This window comes from Panthera tigris, chromosome B3 (assembly GCF_018350195.1).
Source record: "Panthera tigris isolate Pti1 chromosome B3, P.tigris_Pti1_mat1.1, whole genome shotgun sequence".
Taxonomy (NCBI): Eukaryota; Metazoa; Chordata; class Mammalia; order Carnivora; family Felidae; genus Panthera; species Panthera tigris.
Genome location: NC_056665.1, coordinates 115,543,557 through 115,564,979, shown reverse-complemented (window position 1 = coordinate 115,564,979; position 21,423 = coordinate 115,543,557). Strand labels below are relative to the sequence as shown.

The 21,423-nt window shown below is 48.0% G+C and overlaps 1 protein-coding gene across 1 annotated transcript in view; it reads right to left on the bottom strand.

Moving 5' to 3' along the window:
- Positions 1–21,002, bottom strand: part of TTC9 (tetratricopeptide repeat domain 9) — a 30,679-nt gene extending 9,677 nt beyond the window's left edge. Inside the window, exon 1 of the mRNA XM_042987765.1 lies at positions 20,582–21,002. Coding sequence (XP_042843699.1) covers positions 20,582–21,002 — 421 coding nt within the window. The remainder of the gene's footprint in view (positions 1–20,581) is intronic.
- Positions 21,003–21,423: the final 421 nt, after the last annotated feature.

Below are 21,423 nucleotides of genomic sequence, written 5' to 3'. Positions count from 1 at the left end.
CTCAAACAGAGGAAATCATATGTTTGATGTTCTCCAAAGCAACCACACTGAGACCTCAGGCTAAAACATGTCAGGTTCTCCTGGCTCTGGCACCTGTTTTGTTTTTGTTTTTCCTGGTGCACGCAGGGCATAGTGACTGCCTGGGCAAAGTGCCACTCACTGGCATGAGATGAAGGGAAGCTGGATGAGAGAAGGAAGAACAAGTTCATGAAGTCATTGGTTTTCTTCTTACAACTGATCTGCTATAGTTTGTCCTTACCAGCTGCCCAGAAGGGAAGCATGGACTGGATAGGAGGGAAGGAAAGACCGGATTGGGGCCGGGAGTGAGGAGAAGGAGGTTGCCCCACTTTATGGGTTGAATTGTGACTTCTCCAAAAGATAAGTCCTCATCCTCAATACCTTAGAATATGATCCTATTTGGAGAAAGGGTCTCTACAGAGGTAATCAAGTCAACATGAGGTCACTAGGATGGGCCCTAATTCAAGACAGGGCCCATCAATACAGGGTTCTGGTGTCTCTAGAAAAAGGAGAAATTTGGACACAGAGACAGACACACATATGGGAAAGACGATGTGAAAAGACATAGGTAGAAGGCGGCCATCTACAAGCCAAGAAACCTAGGCCACAAGAAGCTAGGAGAGAGAAATGGAACTGACTCTCCCTCAGAGCTCTCAGAAAGAACCAACGTGAGCAACACTTTGGCCTTGCCCTCCTAGCTTCCAGAACTGTGACAAGACTTCTGTTATCTTAAGCCACACTTTGTGCTGCTTTGTGATGGCGACCTTAGGAAACTAATACACCTTACTGCTCATCCCTTTGAGACGTGGGCTCAGGGAGTGGCCATTGCATTAGTGGGGGGAAATCTCCCAAAAGTGGACCACATTATTTGGTTTTCGAATTTATTTTTAAGGGGTCACGGCATAGCCGTAAAGTGGATGGAGTCTGGATCGGGACGGAGGTGACATTCGGAATATTTAACGACCGGGATAGGTCATAACCTATCCGGATAGGCATATAGTATCGTGCCGTTGTGCCAGTTCTGGGGTGTCCTGGCTGAACATCAATTGCTCGATCTGGAGATCCAGGACTGGGCTGCAATCCAAGCTCTGCCACCTAGTAGCCCAGGCCCTTGAGCATGTTACTTAATCTCCCTCGGCCTCATTCTTCTTATGTATTAAGTGGAGATAATAATATCTATTTTGTGGGAACACTTTGAGGAGAAAATGAGAAAATTAACGTATGGTATGTGCTTCACACGGTGCTGGGCACAGAAACCGATTCTCATAAGCGCCAGCTCTTTAGGAAGCCATTTGTCAAACATGGTTTCCCCAGCAACGTGTACATTCGTCAGAGAACATTTCCATTTTGAGTCCTACACACAGGGTATGACACATACACACCCAGAGCTCAAGCCGGATTTAAAGCAAATTTTCAATATGGGTCAGAGACATTCTGGAGGGTGATTTAGAGGGTCTTTCTATGACAGAGCCGTGAGAATGCGGCCTGGGCAGTGAAACGATGGAAACTTTACGCGTGTGGCTCCGTATCCAGGACTGGAATGACCAACCCCACCCCCACCCCAGTTCCACCTCTCCATGAAAGCGCTGATTTTCTCCTCTACATACACAAATGCTGGAGTTCAGAGTTCTGAAAACCCTGATTTCTTTTGATTTCTCGGTTTTGCTTCATGGCCTGGATGTATATAAACTCACACGTGCCCCCACTGCTCCCCAAACCCAGGTCTGAGGCTTGGTCTTCCCTGCCGGTTTTCCTTTCAGAGGTGGGTCTTCTCTACTGGGAGTGGATGGGTATATGCAGAGAACATTCCAAAAGTAGCTTTGCAGTCAGAAAAGGGGGCTTAAGGGAATGAATGGAGTGGGGCTCCGGGCCTATTTTCTCCTCGCTTACACCCGGGACAGCCTCTGAGTCAACAGGTGGTTCTAACCCTCTACACACCCAACCGCAAATAGTAGTGCCGTCTGCACCTGCTCCCTCACCGAGGATGGATGAGCAGGTTCCATAGTCAGTATCTGGCTGACAGCTTTATGGATGGCGTGGGGCTGGACCCAAAGTCACTGAGCTCCTCTGCAGCCCCAATAATCCAGGAGAGCTAGGAGCTCTAAATGCCAGCGTGGCAGGAAAATTAATAAGTCAGCTCCTGACTCTATACAGCAATAGAGAGTCTGGCAGGTGGGGGGGTGGGGGAAGCAGGGAAGTCGGAAGTGTTTTTAGCAGACAAGTTGCTGGTCAGTTTCAGTGCCTCTGAGTTAGTTGATGCGACGGTGTTCCCAGCAGTGGCATTCACGCGTGTGTCCTTGGGTTAAAATGCGTCACCTCTCAGGGTCTCAACTTTGAAGTGGGTAAACATAAAGATAATTGTGGTTGCTATCTACCTTTTCCTTAAAAAAAATTTTTTTTTCAACGTTTATTTATTTTGAGAGAGAGAGAGCCCGTGAGAGCAGAGCGTGAGTGGGGAAAAGGGCAAAGACAGAGGGAGCCGCGCCAAAGCAGGTTCCAGGCTCTGAGCTGTCAGCACAGAGCCCGACAAGGGGCTCAAACTCGCAGGCTGTGAGATCATGACCTGAGCCAAAGCCGGATGCTTAACCCACTAAGCCACCCAGGCACCCCGCTATCCACCTTTTCCTTGAAGGCTTGCTGGCAGGATGAAAAAAAGTCTGACATCTGACGAGAACCCCACAGACAAATGTTTCTCATTAAATCATCCGTGGAAACTTGTTTACCGTGGAGATCCTAGACCCCATGCCCAGTGATGTGGATTCCCAAGGGCTAGGCCCAGTAACACACATTTTTAGTAAGTCCCCAGCAGGTGCCTGCAGGTGGCCTTCACCTTCTGAGCTGGTACTTTATATACTAGCATTTTGGATGTATGTTTCTTAGGGATCAACCAGTTGGTTAAACCTTGAGAGCCCAGGACAGCAGGGAGGAGCTCCAGGATTACCCACGAGGGCAAACACGTCCCAGATGGCCAATCCTAGAGCTAGAAAAACCTGCACGTGTGGGAAAACAATTGTTCTCGGGCAGATGATCAGCTTGTGACACTTTGGGTTCTTCTCTTCTTAGAGTCTAGAGACTTCTCGCTGGAGAACAGGAGCTCAGGCCAGGGAAATGGGGAAACAGGGCAGAAGGCTGAAATGGTCCATAATAAGCTCAAGAGAATCTAGCCCTGTACCAGGAGGAAGTGTCCATCCATCCTTCCGGAAGGGTAGTTAAATTAAGAGCAGATAACTTCTATTAAGTATGAATGGGCCAAGCACTGTTGTAAGCATTAACTCATTTCATCTGGATAACAACCTAAGGCTCTAGTACTTCTCTAGATGGGGAAACTGAGGCCCAGGGAAGTTCATTCACTTTGCCCAGGGTCACAAACAACTAAGTGTCAGGGCCAGGATTTGAACCTGAGCCACCTGGCCCCCGAGACTGTGCTCCCAAGTGTTACACACACTGCCTTCCCAGGATGCTCAACTGCCTATAACGAATTTTAACTCGTTTCCTTCATTGGACAGATTTGAGGCCTGAGTTCTGCTTCTTGTGAGGCATAAGTGTGAAGCCCTGAACAGTGCCAAACTGCCCGCTCTTTATGTATACTTCTCATCTGGAAGCTTCCTGTATAACTCTCTAGGTCCCTCTCTGCATCAAAGAGGAAAACAAACAAACAAACAAACAAAACCAAGTGCAGAGTTTCCACCAAGCCTTTTTTTTTTTTTTTTAAACTTCTAAAACCACCACCATCTCCAATTCCATCCAGAGTCTACTGTTATCCTCCTAGGGCTGACATGATCTGTCTCTGGTTTCTTCCTGAAACAACCCCTACCTTAGCTGGTGCTTGTAAAACCAACCCCCTTAGTATTATTTTTTAACAGAAATTTTTGTTGAGGTAACTGTAGATTCACATGCAGGTGTAAGAAATCATCCATAAAGCTCCCCTGCACCCTTGACCCAGTCTCCCCCAAATGGTAACATCTTATAAAACTATAGCATAATGTGTTGGCCATAAGACTGACACTAACACAATCCTCAGATTGATTTTTGCAGCTTTACTTGTACTCGTGTGTGTATGTCTAGTTATATGCCATTTTATCACTTATGTAGATTCCTCTATCTACCTTCAAAGTTACAAAACAGTTCCACTGCCATCAGGATCCCTCCTATTGCCCTTTAATAACTGCATCTCTACCCCTCCTGTATCCCCAACTCCTCTTTAACCCGTGACAACCACTAGTCAATTTTTCCTTACTAAAATTTTGTCATCTCAAAGCATCACATAAAAGGAACCATACAGTAAGAAGCCTCTGGGAGTTGGCTTTTTTTCACTCAGCATAATCCCCTTGAGACGCATCCAAGTTGTCGCATGGATCAACAGTTCGTCCCTTTTACTGCTGAGTAGTATTCCACGGTGTGGATGTACCATCATCTGACCATTTCATCTGATGAAGGACATCTGAGCTGTTCTTGGTGTTTCGGTGATTGTGAATAACGCTGCTGTGAACAGTCACAGACAGCTTTCATTTGTCTAGGACAAATGCCCAAGGGTGCACTGGGTCATGAGGGAAAACATTCAATCTGTCATCATGTAGCATGGTGTTAGCTTTAGTTGTTTGGTAGAAACTATCAAGATCAGGTAATTTCCTTCTATTTCTAACTTGCTGGGAAATCATTGTTTCTACTACCTGATGGTAATGGTTTCCTGTTGGGTACTCTTTTTTTTCCAATGAGGTCAGATCTATAGGTATAATCATCAAGTGGACCCTTTAGTTTAACCGAGAATAAAATGATTTTTCACAGCCATATACTCAGATCATGCCCATCGTTGCAATTATTCATGAAACATGTCTTCTTTGCCCTTCCAGACAAGCATTCTGTAGGGCATCTTTAAATCCTCCCACAGCAAAATCACATCATTGTGATTTGCATACATTGTATGCTTGATAAGTAGCAATACCTAACGTTAGTATCTTGTTTCACAACTCCCTTGACCTTCAAGATGACTGTAGGAAATAGGTATTATTCGTCCTGTTTCCAGAAGCTGAGGCTTAAGGAAGTTAAGTGGCTTGCTGAGCCCATCTGACTTGTAAGGAAAGAGCCAGAGTCATCTAAACCCAAGTCCCATATTGGTTCCACTCCAGCTGACCTGGAAACCTGGACTCCATGATCTCTAAAGGTCTCTTCCAAGTCCAAGGCACTGGGAAACTATAAGAGCAGGAAGATGGCTGTATCTGTTCACACCAGCCTTGCCCTGCCTGGTGCCCAGACAAGAGCTCTCCCGCCAGTGATGCTGCAGCTCCCACTGCCAGGAGTGTGTGGCTTTGTCCAGTGGGTTCAGTCTCCTCTGGGGCCATTCACATTCATTTCTGGCCTTCTGTTTTCCAATCCAGCACATGCTCGCATTTGATTTGAACACACACTGCCAATGGCTTCCTTTGCTTTCTTTGTTTTAGCAAAACTGTCTTTGAAGATCCCTACTTTGCACCAGGACCCAGCTGCTCTTTGTTTCCCCACCCTTTGAGTTTTTCACTTGGATGTCCCCAACGTTCAAGAGCTGCTTGAACAAGGGATGCTGCTCTCACCATCGCCACACAATTTGGGCAGGGCCTCTTAGTAAACTTATTTGAAAAAGATATATTCGGGGCACCTGCGTGGCTCAGTCAGTTAAGTGTCTGACTGTTGGTTTCAGCTCAGGTCATGATCTTATGGTCTGTGGGTTCAAGCCCCACTTCAGGCTCAGCGCTGATAGGGTGGAGCCTGCTTAGGATCCTCTCTCTCTCTCCCTTGCTCTCTGCCCCTCCCCAACTCACTCGTGCTCTCTCTCTCTCTCTCTCAAAATAAATAAACTTAAAAAAAAATTATTCAGGGGGGCCTGGGGGGGCTCAGTTGGCTGAGCGTCCAACTTTAGCTCAGGTCATGATCTCACAGCTTGTGGGTTCGAGCCCCACATTAGGCTCTGTGCTGATGGCTCAGAGCCTGGAGCCTGCTTCGGATTCTGTGTCTCCCTCTCTCTCTGCCCTTCCCCCACTCACGCTCTGTCTCTCTCTGTCTCAAAAATAAACAAACATTAAAAGAATTTTAAAAAATTATTCATCACGGCCTATGCCCAGGGCTTCATAAGAAAAATGGACAGCGTTGAAAAGACAGTGGTACCTTCAAGGAGCTGACACTCTTCTTTTTCAGCCTTTCTTGGCCAGCACTTGGGTGTTAACATGGCAGGTGAGAGAGTTAAGGTGAAAAACCCATCTAAAATCCTTTACGTTGAAGGCTCATGTTGGTAGTCCTTTAAGAGATGTCAGAGTCTGCTCAACAGAGTGTAATGCCAAAGCCTGAGGTCAGTTCAGCTTTTTGGTGCCTTCCACATACCCCTGTTCATGAGGGAACCACTCAGGTGCTATGGTGGCATACTGACAAGCTATCTCCCTGTGGCCCCTAACTCTCATTCTTGACCTCACTGTGGTAGACACACAGGATAAGAGTGGGTGGTAGGACAGGATTAATGCTTATTGGAGTCTTCATTAACATCCCTTTCTTGGGTTGGAAGTGGGAATGGTGGGGGGAGCAGCTGGGCCATTTGGAATGTGATGATAAGTATATACCTAGCAATAGAAGAAACCCATCGCCTGAAATTATGTTTACCTTGCTGGCTCTGGCCAAGACACATGGCATGCTTAGTGTCAGGAATTCTGAGTCAGGATGAAGGGAAATCTCAGAAGCCAAAATCCCATCCTATTCTCCTTTTGGACTTTAAAGAAGGCTTTTCCTGGTCTGATGACCTCGCCCACCATCCCTTTAGGACCCCAGCATCCTCTCTCCTATTCCTGTTGCCTTCCCCACAATCCTTCCATGGCACCTGTGCCAACATCACGTCACCAGATATTTTGGGGGTAAGTTAATTAACAGCACATATGTAACAGAGCACTTCTGTGGCCTCTCTATGGCAGCACTGTATATATTAGCCAAGTGTTGGAAATAACCAAACTATCTACCAGTAGAAGACTGGTTAAATAAATAATGGGACATGGGTATAATGGAACATGACAGACATGAAAATCATGCTGTAGAAAAATACTTCATGACACTGAAAAGACATTTTTAGTGGAAAACATTGGTGGAAAAATAAAGGTTGTAAACATTTGCGCAGTACAATGCGAATCTTGTGAAAAATAACCATGTGTGTGTGTGTATGTATCAGGGTGGAGAATTTGCAATAGCAGTCATCAGAGTTCCTCTTAGGGAAGAAATTACCCTTTTTTAAGAATACTCTCATCAGGGGCTCCTGGGTGGCTCAGTCGGTTAAGCATCCAACTTCGGCTCAGGTCATGATCTCATGGTTCGTGGGTTCGAGCCCCGCATTGAGCTCTGTGCTGACAGCTCAGAGCTCTGGAGTCCAGATTCTGTGTCTCCCTCTCTCCCTGCCCCTCCCCTTGCACTCTTTCTCTCTCTCTCTCTCAAAACAAATAAACATTAAAAAAAAAAAAAAAAAAGAATACCCTCACCAACTGCTCTAGTGGGTAAGGTGAAACTTAGAGATGAGTTGGAGGCAAATAAGGCAGATAAAAAGATGAGCAAACTGCTCTGTCTGTGAAACGACCTGAATGTGAAAGTGGGAGAATCTAAGAAACAGAAGGCTTGTAGGGGAGAAAAGAATCTGGGAAACATGGTAGGATGTTGGAACCTGCCCAAAAAAAGTTAAGCGGTCGGGGCACCTGGGTGGCTCAGTCAATTGATCACCCAACTCTTGATTTCAGCTCAGGTCATAATCCCATGGTCATTGGCTCGAGCCCTGCAGTGGGTTCTGCACTGAGCATGGAGCCCACTTAGGATTCTCTCTCTTCCCCTTTGCTCCTCTCTCCAGCTTTTGTGTGCATTCTCTCTCCCTCTCTCTCCCTAAAATTAAAAAAAAAAAAGTTAAGAGGTCAATAAGAGACTCCTGGTAGTCTGATAGCCAAATGAGTTTTAAGAAAAAGAATTTTGAAGGGGGCACCTGGGTGGCTCAGTCGGTTAAGCGTCCAACTCTTGATTTCAGCTCAGGTCATGATCTCATGGTTCGTGACATCGAGCCCCACATTGGGCTCCATGCTGATGGTGTGGAGACTGCTTGGGATTCTCTCTCTCTCCCTCACTCTCTGCCTCTCCCCTGCTTGCACGTGCTCTCTTTCTTTCTCTCTCTCAAAATAAATAAACATTTTTTTTAAAAAAGAAAAAGAATTTTGAATATTCAGTTTTTGAGATGTAAACCCTTTTGGATCCCGCAACCTTCAGTAACTGTACAGCCTGATGGGGTGGTAGCACAGGACGGGAAAGGGAAGAGGCCACAAAGGGAAGAAGTGCCCCCTGGCTGACACCCGGGGAGAGTGAGCGGCATCCTGCAGGGACAGGGTAAGGAAGTCAGGGGTCCCCGGGGGCAGCCCCAGCACAAATGAGACAAACCCCTTCCTTCCTAAATAAACTGGAGAAAGGTGGACCTTGAAGTGGGCTAGCTGATACATGTTTATATGGACACAGAAGAAAGACTGGGAGGAAATCAACCCAAACAGAAAAGAGTTGACAGGATGGCTGGATGACAAGTGAGTTGTTGCCTCTTCTTTGAATTTCTTTTATTTGCAGCATCTTCTACAATTACGGCGTTTCACTTTTGTAATTGGAAAACTATGTTAAAAATCACCTCCGCCCATTATGTCTTCAAAGAGAGCAGGGGTAGAACTCCAAAGAAGAGTGCAGAGAAGGCTTCTGAAGGGTGTCCTGAGTGGAAAGCACTGCCTGTTCCCGGGGCCCTGACTTGGGAAGACCTGGGGCCAAGAGAGGGCCCTGGGCATCATGGCGGAGGCACGCCTGCAAGGGGGGATTACCAGGAGAGTCCAAGGGACACGCCTGCTAGTGTGTTCACTCTCAGGATGCCTGTGCAAGCCAAGGGCCTTCCTCGTGGAACGCCAGGAGGGAAGCTTGGGAAGCTGGCACCAGCATGTGGCACAACAGAGCACACAGAGCAGGCCTGAGGCTACCGGCCTCACAGCCTCTCCCTCAGATGTCTTCCTCTCAAGGAGGCCTTGCCTTCCTCCGTGTCCCCTTCCCGCCAGTAAGCTTTCTTGCTCATTAGGCTCCCCAGGGAACCCAACTGATCACAGCATGCGTCTTCTCTCCCTGGCAAATCCTACACTCTGCTCTCAGACTCTGAACTGGTCTGACTTGTGAGAGAGCCCAGGTTCTAACCCCACTCATTCAGTTCAAAGAGACGGTCAGAGGATCCTGAGGTAGAGGATGGAAAATGGCAGAGAATGGACTCTAACCAAAGCTTATTTGCTGATATAGTTTCATGCCGAAACACGTCTGCCTAGAGCCCAGCAGTTTCTGTCTCCTGGACCAACCTGTATCCCGAGAAGCTGCAAGTAGGCACAGACCCCAAGTCCCGGCGGCCCTTGCTTCTGGCTCTGCTGCCCTTCAGAGGAAGCCTGATGGGTTACCTGTTCACTCAGCCTCCTGGGCCCAGGAACGCACCAGGTTCGAAACACCCACACAGAAGGCTGTTAGTTTACACCTTGGTCACTTCTCCTGCCCTAAAGCTACTGGCCTCTCTTTTGACCTCCTCTGTTTGCTCACTTGCTTCCCCTACGCACCCATAACCTCCTTTGCAGGGTCCTTTGTCCCTCCCGTCTCACATACTTTCCCGTCCTGGTCCCTACCGGAGTAGGGGTTAGATTTACACAAGCCATCATTTATTAATGACGCCTGCTGTGTCATTTCATTTCAATCACCATCACAGTCCTGTGTGCTGCATATTATCACTCCCATACTATAAAGGAAACAAGCTCAGAGAGGTCAGGACCTGCCTGGGGTTAATGGAGGAGTCCACAGGAAGTCAGGATTCAAACCTAGATCCTGTCATACTAAGTAAAGTTCTCTCCCATGAGGCCACACTGCCCTGTGTCTGTCCCTCTGTGTTCTCTCTCTTCCCTCCCATCCTCATTGGCACACACAGGGCTACAGCCCTTCTTCCCTATAATGGCGTAAAGAAGAGTCTACACGAGTTCCCAATGACCCAGCGGCCTCCACAGCCTGAGGGTGCAGATCCATTTGAGCAAGGAGCTCATTTCTGACTCAGGGTGAGCATGAGGCCCAGAACCATATCCCCAAATGCTTGGCTGTACCCCAGACTCCTGAGGGATCTTTAGCTTTGGGCCAAGGGCAGCAACTGTCTGAGACGCTATTAACTTAGCCAGCAACTGTTGCCTGCTCCAAATCGAAGTCTGAATTTTGAAATAATCTGGGAAGATAGAGCAGTAACAGGTGATATTTTGTGACATCCATTAAGAGTCCAGGGGCCAGATGGCATTTTAAATAGGCTTCCAACACTTACCCTGGTTTCTGGCAGAGACCCTCTGTCTGACTCTATCATCCTGGGAGGCTGTGAGGTCCCTTATTTCGGTTTACTCCCATATTTGCAAGGGTTGCCTTGGAAATCTTAGTCGAGATCTTTTCATGGCTATTTGTCAGCACATACCAGTAAACTAGAATAAAAGAGAGCTTGTTTCTTGTCTCCTTCCTAAATCTGCTCCCAGAAAGAGAGGCTGGGACACGGGTGGGGGGAGTCGCCGAAAGGCCTTCAAAATCCTAGACAGTCCAGCACTTGTGAGGGCACTGGCCCAACCCCCACTGTTTACATTTGGGGAAACGGAGGCTTAGAGTGCTGTGACTTGTCCACAGTCACGGAGCAAGTGAGCAGCAGACCCTAGACTAGAACCCTAGTTCCCACTGCCCCCGTGCCATGTTTGGAGGAGAACAGAGAAGATTTCGATTTGCACAGTGAACAGTAAAGATTCAATGAATGAGTGAGTTTCCTTCTAATACTCAGTCTGCTGCGTCTGAGCTACCAATACACGTGGTCAGGATTTCTGAGATTCAGGGGCCAAATAAGAATCTGGAGCACTGAGTACACACGCCGTCCCTTCCTCAACACCAGAGGCACATTGCTAACGTTCAGGACGAATTCATATCACTTAAAACGACAATTTATACTTCTAATGCTTTGTAGGCTAGGAAGCACATTCACATACATTATCTTCTTGCTCCTCGCCCTCACCTTGTGAGTCAAGCCAGCCTGACCACACCCATTTAATGAGTGAGGAAAATCAAGGTCAGGGATTTTGCGAACAGGTTAAGTTCACATATGTGGCGAATGTGCCCCCAGCTGTCATGCGGGTCTACCTCAGTTAGTGTTGCACTAGACACAGGGCCAGCTGGTCTCCTTAGTGCTGGCTTTGGGGCTTCTTTGTTTTTGTTTCTTGGGAGATGACATTTGGACCCACAAAGTCAGAACCTAGTACCAGCCGATCATAAAGACACTAACCAAAAAATAAATAGTACTTTCCGGGATGTTAGGATTGCAAATGCCCCACACTGCACGGAATAAATAATACATGGCCAACCTCACTCGGTACTAAAACTGAAACATATTTTAAAAAGATGGTATCATCCCTCTCATGACATTAAAACTGACCAGGTCTAGAGTAATGCATTTGGATAATTCCAGATGCTATTCATCTAGTGGGTCATTTCTCACTGTGTCCGCAAAGTGATTACTGAGACGGTAATGGCTGAAATGAATTTCCGCTCTTAACCCTTCCACTTAAATTTCTCAGGACCTCCTAACTGGAGCAAGGGGGACAGAAAAGAGGAGGACGTATGGGTGGGGCTTCTGCAGTCTTTAGGCTCACTGGAAATTATGCCTCACTGGCTCCTCACACCTCTCTGTCCATACAAATTCAGGTCATCTTCCTAATGACAAAAGACCCAGGCAAATTCTGACCTGGTTACAGAATGCAGGCCACTTGCCTCTTCACCACCCGGGATGGTCACGGAATGGAAATCCTAATCACAGAAGGCACAATCACAACAAAAGGATGTTTGACCTACAGAACATAAGACTGGAAGATGAGCAAGTGAGTTGCCTTAAAAATGCCAAGGCTTGTGGCGCCAGGGTGGCTCAGTCGGTTAAGCGTCCGACTTCGGCTCAGGACATGATCTCACGGTCCGTGAGTTTGAGCCCCGCGTCGGGCTCTGTGCTGACAGCTCAGAGCCCGGAGCCTGCTTCGGATTCTGTGTCTCCCTCTCTCTCTGACCCTCCCCCGTTCATGCTCTGTCTCTCTCTGTCTCAAAAATAAATAAACGTTTAAAAAAAATGTTTTTTTTTAAATGCCAAGGCTTGTCCTTACTACAAAGGTGAAGAGATGTAGTCTATGTGAGATGTCTATGTTGCCTCCAAGGGTAGACAGAATATGGATGGATTTCAAGGAGACAAATTTTAGTAGTTAAGGAAGAAACTCCTAAAAATGGAGGCTGTGAGGTGAACGGTTAGGACTATGGGCTTTGGAATTACAGAGTGGCAGATGAGAAACCCCAGCTTGCCACATACTACTATGTGACCACAGATAAGTGACATAGCTATTCCAAGTTTAAGTTTTCTGTCTCACAAAGGGAGATCAAATGAAATTATATATATTAAAAACATAAATATACTTATAATATAAATGTGTAAATTATATGTAATTTACATATGTTTATATACATGTAGGTGGTATACATACACACACACACACACACACACACACACACACACACACACAAGGTGGAGGACCTTGTCCTTCATGTTTATTCCTGTATACTCAGGCCCCACGCCCTGGGTCTAGTACATATTAAATGCTCAATTAATATTAATGGAATGATTGAATTTACTGTATCCTTAATATGAGACAGCTGCTGGAATAAGCATTGTCACTTATTTCATACACATTCTCTTTTTTTTGTTTTTTGAGAGAGACAGACAGAGTGAGTGCACACGTGTGCACTTGAGCGGGGTGAGGGGGGACATAGGGAGTGACAGAATCCCAAGCAGGTTCCACACCCAGTGCAGAGCCTGCCACGGGGCTTGATCTCACTACCATGAGATCCTGACTTCAGCCAAAATCAAGAGTCGGATCACTTAACTGACTGAGCCGCCAGGACACTCCTCAAACACATTCTTAAAACATCAACCTGGTGCTAGGAATTGGGCTTGTCATGGTAGTCTTTAGCTCCATGATTGTTACTAAAATTTTATTATTGTAGTTGTTATTTTGTGGTGGTGGTGAGTATCTCTATTGTTGGAAGTACCTAAGTTTATACTAGATGCCAGGTTGGTCAGGCTGACAAGGGAATTCACACACGTAAGTAAGGTTTGGGGTCCCAACCAAATCTGAAATCATAATTCTGGTTTTACATAACTCTCAAGATAGCTAGTTAGCACCACTTCTCAATTTTTGTTCTTTATATACAGAAACACCATGGAAGGGAAACATTTGCCCTATGAGCTTCCTCCATGTAAACCTTGTCTGTAACTTGAGCGCTATTTTATTCATTCGTTCGTCCGTTCGTGCATCCATTCATTCATAGTAGGCTTCACACCCAGCAGGGAGCTCAACGCCAGGCTTGAACTCACAACCTGAGGTCAAGACCTCAGCTGAGATCAAGAGTCAGATGCTTAACCGACCGAGCCACCCAGATATCCCTTGAGTACTCTTTGAATGTCCTTTTGGCAGAAAGGGAAGGGAAGGTCCACTTGGATCCATTTCAACTTGAGATGCTTTTAGTTCAAGTCAACCTTCCTTGGCACTACACATCCTGCTTCGTTTTCAAAAATATCTGGGAAGTGTTGGTTTGGATCCTACTAGACGTTGGCATCATTTTATTGCTGACATGAAAATGTCTATGTATAAGAGAAAGGGAATGAGTTTTACATTGCTAATGAATGATTTCAAGGTCACGTGAATACCAGCAAGAAGGCTAAACTCCTTTCATCTTTTGTAGCATTATCTTTGGCTTTTTTATGTCTGGTACCACTGTCAGTGCTAGAGGTTGTGGCTATGTAGTTGGGACAGGACTAACCATTTTGGTGAAAATGGAAAACTCTGTTCCCGACATGAACATCTGACTTCCCAAAGTCACTGGGGAAACCGGAAGTTGATGGCGGGTTGGTTGAAACACTTCGTTTTTATCCGGGCTTTTTGGAGTAGACATAGGCTGGTGGTGAAAGAGATAGGCTGTAAGAAGGGAATATCCCATCTGGAGGTCACTCACAACTTGTAAAGCTCCTGGAGCAACTTTTGGATGCTCCAGATCTTGGCCTTCCTGTCCTCACTGCAGCTGAGTCCCCTTGCCTTGGATGGGACACTCCCATGTATTTTTGCTGTAGGGACTTTGACTTTAAGGTGTCCTAAAGAGTTTCCGGCAAAAAGCCACCCAACTCATTTCCCTTGCTGGTAAACTAAGGACCTTCAGAGTCTACTTTATTTTATTTTTATTTTCTAAATGTTTACTTATTTTTGAAAGAGAAAGAGAGAGAGGGAGAGAACACGGGGAAGGGCAGAGAGAGGGGGACAGAGGATCTGAAGCAGAGAGCCTGACGCAGGGCTCGAACTCATGAACCATGAGGTCATGACCTGAGCCAAAGTCAGACACTTAACCGACTGAGCCACCCAGGTGCCCCCAGAATCCACTCTTGAAACTCAGCCCAAAGTCTACATTCAGAACGTTCTTTCCTTGAAAGCATCCTACAAGTTTCAATTCTCCCATCTTCTCCTGGAACACGATCTTAGAAGCCACATTTACAGGCAAAGATTTATTGGCAAAGATGCTGCCCAAGGAACAGCTTTGGACCAGCAATGGCTTGGCCGGTCAAGCTCTCCTGTCCAGATGGCAAGCTCTTGGCTGAGCATCTCAGCATGAAAACCCCTCTTCTTTCCCCTTCCTTTGACCAATCCTTAACCCCAAAACTCATCTTCTGGCTACTGAGGTACACGTTGACTCTAGCTCATCATCTCCCTTTTTACCACTGAATTCTTGCATTTGTAATCCATCCATCTTTATATTTGGTTCTCTGGCTCCACATCAATTTCTGTTGAGTGCCCTTTGTCTTACAACCTGCCTCAGAGTCTATATCTAATTTTTTCCACCTTAGATGTATCCACCCAGTCAGTCATCTTCTGGTATTCCACTGAGGGGGGTTTCAAGGGTGGGTGACTCATGCAATCACACAGGACTTGTGCTCAGAAGGGCCCTGCACTGGGCTTAATGCTCTGCTGTTGCTTCCTGGAAATTCCTAACAACTTTATCTTTGGAGTTGTGTCTTGTAAGTGAAGTTCGATGGGAATGAAGCACAAATGTGAGCAGAGGAGACAGGCACAGCCATTCTTTGCAGCCCCACTTGCATAGAGCAGTCATGATGCCCCATGAGCACAGAATTCCAGCGGGCCCACAGTGCGTTAAGAGTTCATCAAGACCCAGCTCGAGTACAAGGTAAGACTGTCAAGGATGTAACTAAGTCAGCAGGCAGACCAGCTAACAGCCCCAAGAGGTATGCTTCTCATTCAACCCAGAAATTGCTACACATGCAGAAAGAAAGCAGTGAGAAGCACAAATGACCTCAAGTCCCCTCATATCCTTTCTTACTTATGTCACTTCCCTGGATACTAGCCAACCACTTGTGCTGAAAGTGATGACACAGAAGCAAAGAGTAGGGTAAGAGTAGGGAATAGTTCCTGTTCCTTTCCCTAGTCAGTAGAAAGCCAAACTTGGTGGAAAGTGCACACATGATGAATGTATATAAAGAGGGGTGCCTGGGTGGCTCAGTCGGTTGAGCGTCTGACTCTGGATTTCGGCTCAGGTCGGGATCCCAAGGTCGTGGGATCAAGCTCCAGGTCAGGCTCCCCACTGAGTTCGGAGCCTCCTTAGGGTTCTCTCTCCCTCTCCCTCTGCCCCGCTCCCCAGATCGTTTTCTCTCTCTCCAAAGAAAAAATAATAATCTTAGAAAAAAAGCATTAAAAAAAAAAGAATGCATACAAAGAAATGAAATAAAGCCAGTTGATTTTGCTTTGTCAGCATCTCCACTGTTCTAGCAAGAATAAACTACATATGCCTGTATAAGCTACAAAATGTGAATTGTGTAATTTATGTGATTTCACGCACAACATAAGTGCTTTCACATTTGCGCTTAAAACTAGCATCACACAATATAAAGATGAACAGTGACATTCATGCCAATAATTTAAAATTTCAACTTTCTTATAATGACATTAAATAGCAAATAAAAGCACCATGTCAAGTCAAGAGAGAGAGAAAGACAGATCCTGAAAGTAAGAAAAAAGCTTTATCTCTTAACACCTTTAATGATACTTTCTCCCTGCTTCTGGAACAAGGAGTTCCACATTTTCATTTTGCACTAGGCTCCATAAATTATGTAGCCAGCTCTGGTCTCGTGGCTTTAAGGCACGTCCATCCCAGGCCTTTACCCAGTGTGACTCCTCTAGGCCTTGTCACACCCCTGTCCTGGGGCTTCAGTTGGGATCAGTGGATATTATCTGTCCCTTTGGCAAAATAAAAAAATGAAAAAACCCTCTGAAACATAGCTCTAAATCGATGGGAAAATGGGTAAAATGACATGGTATGGGCTTAACCAACGTCCCAGGGTATGTCAGTGATAGAGGCACAAGCTGACTCTCATCTAGCTTTCAGATCCAATGCCATGGCCTGTTGGCACTCATCTTTACCACTGGCATTTGAGTCTCGAATATCATTTGAAAATACCAACAAAGTCATTACATGTTGCAACCTTTTGATCACACCCCAGCTGGGGCCACCACAGCCCCACAGGAATCATGTAGAGCTAAAGGCCCTGCCTTTCAAGAGATTCTGCACAAAACATTCCAAGGCCCCAGGGGAGTCTTGTGTCTTGTTCAAGGTCAACAGGAGTCGATCACCAGGCCAACACAGGCTTCCTTGGCAGCTTTGGTAAGGATTGGATTCCTGTGTCTCCCCAGGCAGGTCAGAAGATCTTTTCAATCACTGTGTCAAAGTCATTTGAAATTCTGAAAGAACAGGATGCTTCCCATCTTTTTTTTTTTTTTTTTTTTTTTTTTTAATTCCTTGAAGAATAAGACAGGTAAAATCAAATCCAGGGGTCTTGAGGCACTGGCCAGATCCCTCCTAATCAGGAGGGACTCCAAGCCAGAATGGACCACAACTATGGGCACGTTGATAACTGCTCTCACACCCTTCATGCGACCTCCTCGAGTCATCTAAGTGGATTTTTAGACTAGCATTTCTTAGCACATTCTAGCTGCCCTCTTGTTATTCTCTTAGAGCCTTCCATGAAGAGTACCAGGGTTCATCAGACCTAAGTTTTCTCCAGAAGCCTCACCGCAGCATTTTATTTGGTGCGAAGACGCCCTCGGCAACAGAGCCTAATCCTCTAGGTACTTCTGGGCTAGTCCAAGTTCCCAAACATCTCCCTCTATGGACAGCTGATGTCCATAGGACATCATAGGAGGATAGATCCTTGTGGGCACGAACATCTTCAGGCTGCTTCCACCAGGAGCTGGCTGGGCCACTCAGCAGGCACTGTGGCCCAGATGGAGGGGTCAGTTGCCTTTCTGCCAGAAAGAATGTGCAGCTGCTGTCTCCTTCCTATTAGCAGGCGTGAGGGAGACAGGGTACATTATGGGCGACACTGCACTGTTGTGTCACTGACAACAATAACAGTGATCTTTTCTTCCCTTGCCATCCGATGATAATTGTAAACCCACACTTAAAATGTTCATGTTCCCATTTCGAACAATCTTCACAACAATATTTTAATGAAACGTAACAGTGTTCCTGGCATAATGGTAAGTGGAAATAAAAAGGAGGTCCTTGCTTTGCGAGCAGTTTACGTTTATGTGTAGGAAAAAAAACACAGGGAGAAAATACATCACAAGGAATGCCTTTAGGTGGTGGGATTAAAGGTAATTTGGTATTTTCTTCTTTAAACTTTTTGATATTTTCTAAAAGAAAAAAACACTTTATAGGTACAGATTACTTTTGTAATCTGACAAGAAAGGATACTTTCCTATTAGCTAGAATTTCTGAGATTGTAGTAACAGATTTAATGCATTATCCCAAAGGAAACCAACATCAGGCTTCTCCCTCTCCAGGTGACTTCCAGGATCCCCTCTCCCAGCTGAATTTTCTATACAGTATACAGATTTTGGCTTTGACATGACTGCTCAGCTTGTAATTACTCTTCTTTTCTTTTTCATTAAAACTTGAAAATATTTAGAAATAGCCCTATCAGGTTTTTGAATTAAGGTACTGTATGACTTCCTCCTGGTTACCAGGGCTCAGATCCCCCAACAGAATTTTTCAAGGGTAGGGCTCTAAAGCCCACCTGACCCTGGATTCAGGGAGACAGAGGCCTAGAGACACTGACTTTGTGCATCAAGGTGTGACGACAAGTACATTGATTTTGAACTTGAATGGCTCTGGAACCTGGGGTTGTTTTTTGTTTTGTTTTGTTTTGTTTCTCTACAATCTCTTAGCAAGTTGGTGTAAAGATTAAAAAGTGCATTGGAGTGTCTGGGTGGCTCAGCCGGTTAGCTGTCCGACTTGGGCTCAGGTCATGATCTCGTAGTCCGTGAGTTTGAGCCCCCGAGTAGGGCTCTGTGCTGATAGCTCAGAGCCTGGCGCCTGCTTCGGATTCTGTAGGTCTCTCTTTCTCTCTGCCCCTCCTCCACTCGCGCCCTGTCTCTCTCTGTCTCCCTCTCTCTCTCTAAGATAAATAAACATTAAAAAAAAAAAAAATTAAAAAGCACATTGTGCATGAAGTGCCCAGCGCAGTGCACACAATAAAGTATTAATATGAAGAGTGGTGAGTGCTGGAGAAGGCAGCAGTGGGGAAATCTGCTCCTGTACTCCCCGTTCTCCCACCACAGAAGTTTTCCAAAGTGCCTGGGGCGCGGGTGGGGGGTGGGGGTGGGGAGGGTGGGGAGGAGCTGGCGGGACCTGAGCCCCACCCTGACTGGGCTCGCCTGACCCAGGACACGTCTTTGGTTTCACCATGGAAATGTAACCACTTCTGTGGTAGGAGATGGGCAGTCCTAGCCACAGGCCAGCAGCCAAAAGCGTGGGGTGAGGGGCAAGCCTAGAATGCCCATGGACAACACTAAATATTAAGACTCCATTACCACTCTGAAACCGCCGCATTAGTGATCCAGAGTGCCTCTTCCTCCACCCACGGCCACTCTGCCCTTTAACTATTCATCAGGCGGAAGCAAGGATGCCAGAGACTTACAGGAAATAAAGAGAATCAAGCTGTACGTTACGATGGACCAAGAGAGTCCATCTGGCTATACCACTACTTTATCTGCCCCCATCACTGCTAGCACCACCATTTTTACGGCCGCTACTACCACCAGTCTATTAATCCTTTACATTTGCAAACTACAATTCATAAAGTGGCTGGGTTTTGCCTGGGTCGGGATGATCCTGGACATGGCATCACGGGAAGACAGAGGCAGGCTGGCACTAGCAACCTCAAAGGGAACAGAGCAGAATCACTGCCAGGTTTTTTTCATGCCCCGACCGCCTGCACCCCAGACACATCCACCATCCCCAGCCACACCCAGTCACTCTCGCAAAGTGACTCTGCTCCAACTGTCCGGAGCTAGTTTTAGGCAACTTCAAGGGTTAGGAACTAGGAGGAATGGCCTTTTACTTGGCCAGAGGAGCTGGACCATGCCCAAATCCCATCAAATGGGGTGAGAGAGGAGTAGAGAGTGCCTTTCAAATATAAGGTCATTGCGTCTGCCAACATCTCCCACCTTCTCACAGGAAGGCCCTGGAAAGACCCAGACTCTTCCTTTTGTTTTTGTTGTTGTTGTTTGTGAGGTTTTACATTTTCCTGTGGCAAAGTTAAATTTTTAAAAATGTCTGACTTTGACCTAAATCCCCAAAGTGAACTCTGGAATGTATATCTCACCTTCTCATCCCAACAGAAGGGTCCCCTTTTTCCAAATCAGGCCCAGCAGCCAGCTGGGGAGAGGACCAGCGCTACAGGGAGGGAGGATGTTACACACAGCTCAAGCTCAACCATGAACTAGCTTCCCTTTGAGATCGCTCTCTTCACCTGGCAACCGGGGGCCCCAGCAGAGCTGAGAGAGAAGAAAGTGGCATTTTGGAATCCATTTTGCTCAAGATGCTGAAGGCTCGTGGCAAACTGCCCTTTGCTACCGAGGCCAAGGGAACTTGGGGAAGGACCTTAGCCTTTGGGATGCGGTCAGTTGAGGGCAAGGTGAGGGCGAGCTCTGGTGCCAATGATACCCGAGGAGAGCAGCCACTGGGCATGCGGTGGGTGCGGGTGCCCACCCTGGGCGCCACTTCCCGCATTTGGACCCAGGTCCACTGGTGAGCGGTAGCAGCAGCGATCGCCACCAGGCCAGCTGGGTCCCCTTCTGTGTGTCCAGTTATTTTTAGGTGAGATTTACGACGGACGAGGGGGAAGGGACACGGGATGACAACGAGTTTTGGACGGTATAATCCTAAAAGTCACTTTTTCCAAAGCGCCCCCCTCCCGGGTTCTCCTTCCCGGAGCAGCACGGTGCCAGCGGGGAAGCGGGCAGCGCGGGCGCGCCGCAGCGGTAGGCTCGGACCCGAGAGCCGATGGGGGGGCCCCTGCACCCGGCGCCGGGCGGGGGGCGGACGGGCAGGGGAGGAGGGGCGCGGCGCAGCTCACCTGCCAGGCTGTTGTAGCAGTCGATCTCGATGGCTTCCACCGTCTTGCTCTGCTCCTCCGAGAGGCGGCCAGGGTTGGGGGCCCCTGCCGGGGAGGCCGCGCGCGAGTCCCGCTCCTGCTCCGCGGGCGCCGGCAGCAGCCCCTTCAGCTCCAGCAACGCCCTGTGGTATTTGCCTATGGCTTCGCGGAATTTCTTGTCCTTGTAGCACTGCGCCCCTTGGCTCTTGAACTCGTGCGCCCGCCGGATGAACTCGGCGGGCTCGGCCGCCGCCCCAACCTGGCCGCGCGTCGGGACCCCGCCGCCGCCGCCGCCACCACCACCGCCCGGGACGCACAGTGGCGGCGGCGGCCGCTGCGCCTCGCCAGCCGCGGGCGGGCTCGGGTTCCCCTTGGCCGCGGCCGCCGAGCCCTTCCTCTCCATCCGGCCGCCGCCCGGCGCCCCGCGCGCGCCGCGATCCGCCCGCCGCCGCCGCCGCCGCCGCGCCCTCCCGGCTTTAAAAGCGGCGGGCGCCTGCTCCGCGCCTGCCGAGCTCGGCCGCGGCCGTGACACCCCGCGGCGGTCTGGCGCCCCGCACTCCCATTCTCCTCGCCAGCTGCGGGAGGCTGCTCTCTCCTCCTCCTCCTCCTCGGATTGCCGTCCCCTCCCTCCCTCCTTCCCTCCCCCTCTCCCGCGCCGCCCGCCCTTCTCCTCCTCCTCCTCCTCGCCCTCCTCCCCTCCCGCAACCTGCGGGCGGTGGCGACCTGGCCCTCGCGCGCACGGGACTAGCGGGATGGGGGACCGCGGGCCTGATTGGGGTGGCGGTGATTGTCGCTGACCCGGAAGAAGCTTGGCTCGCCCGAAG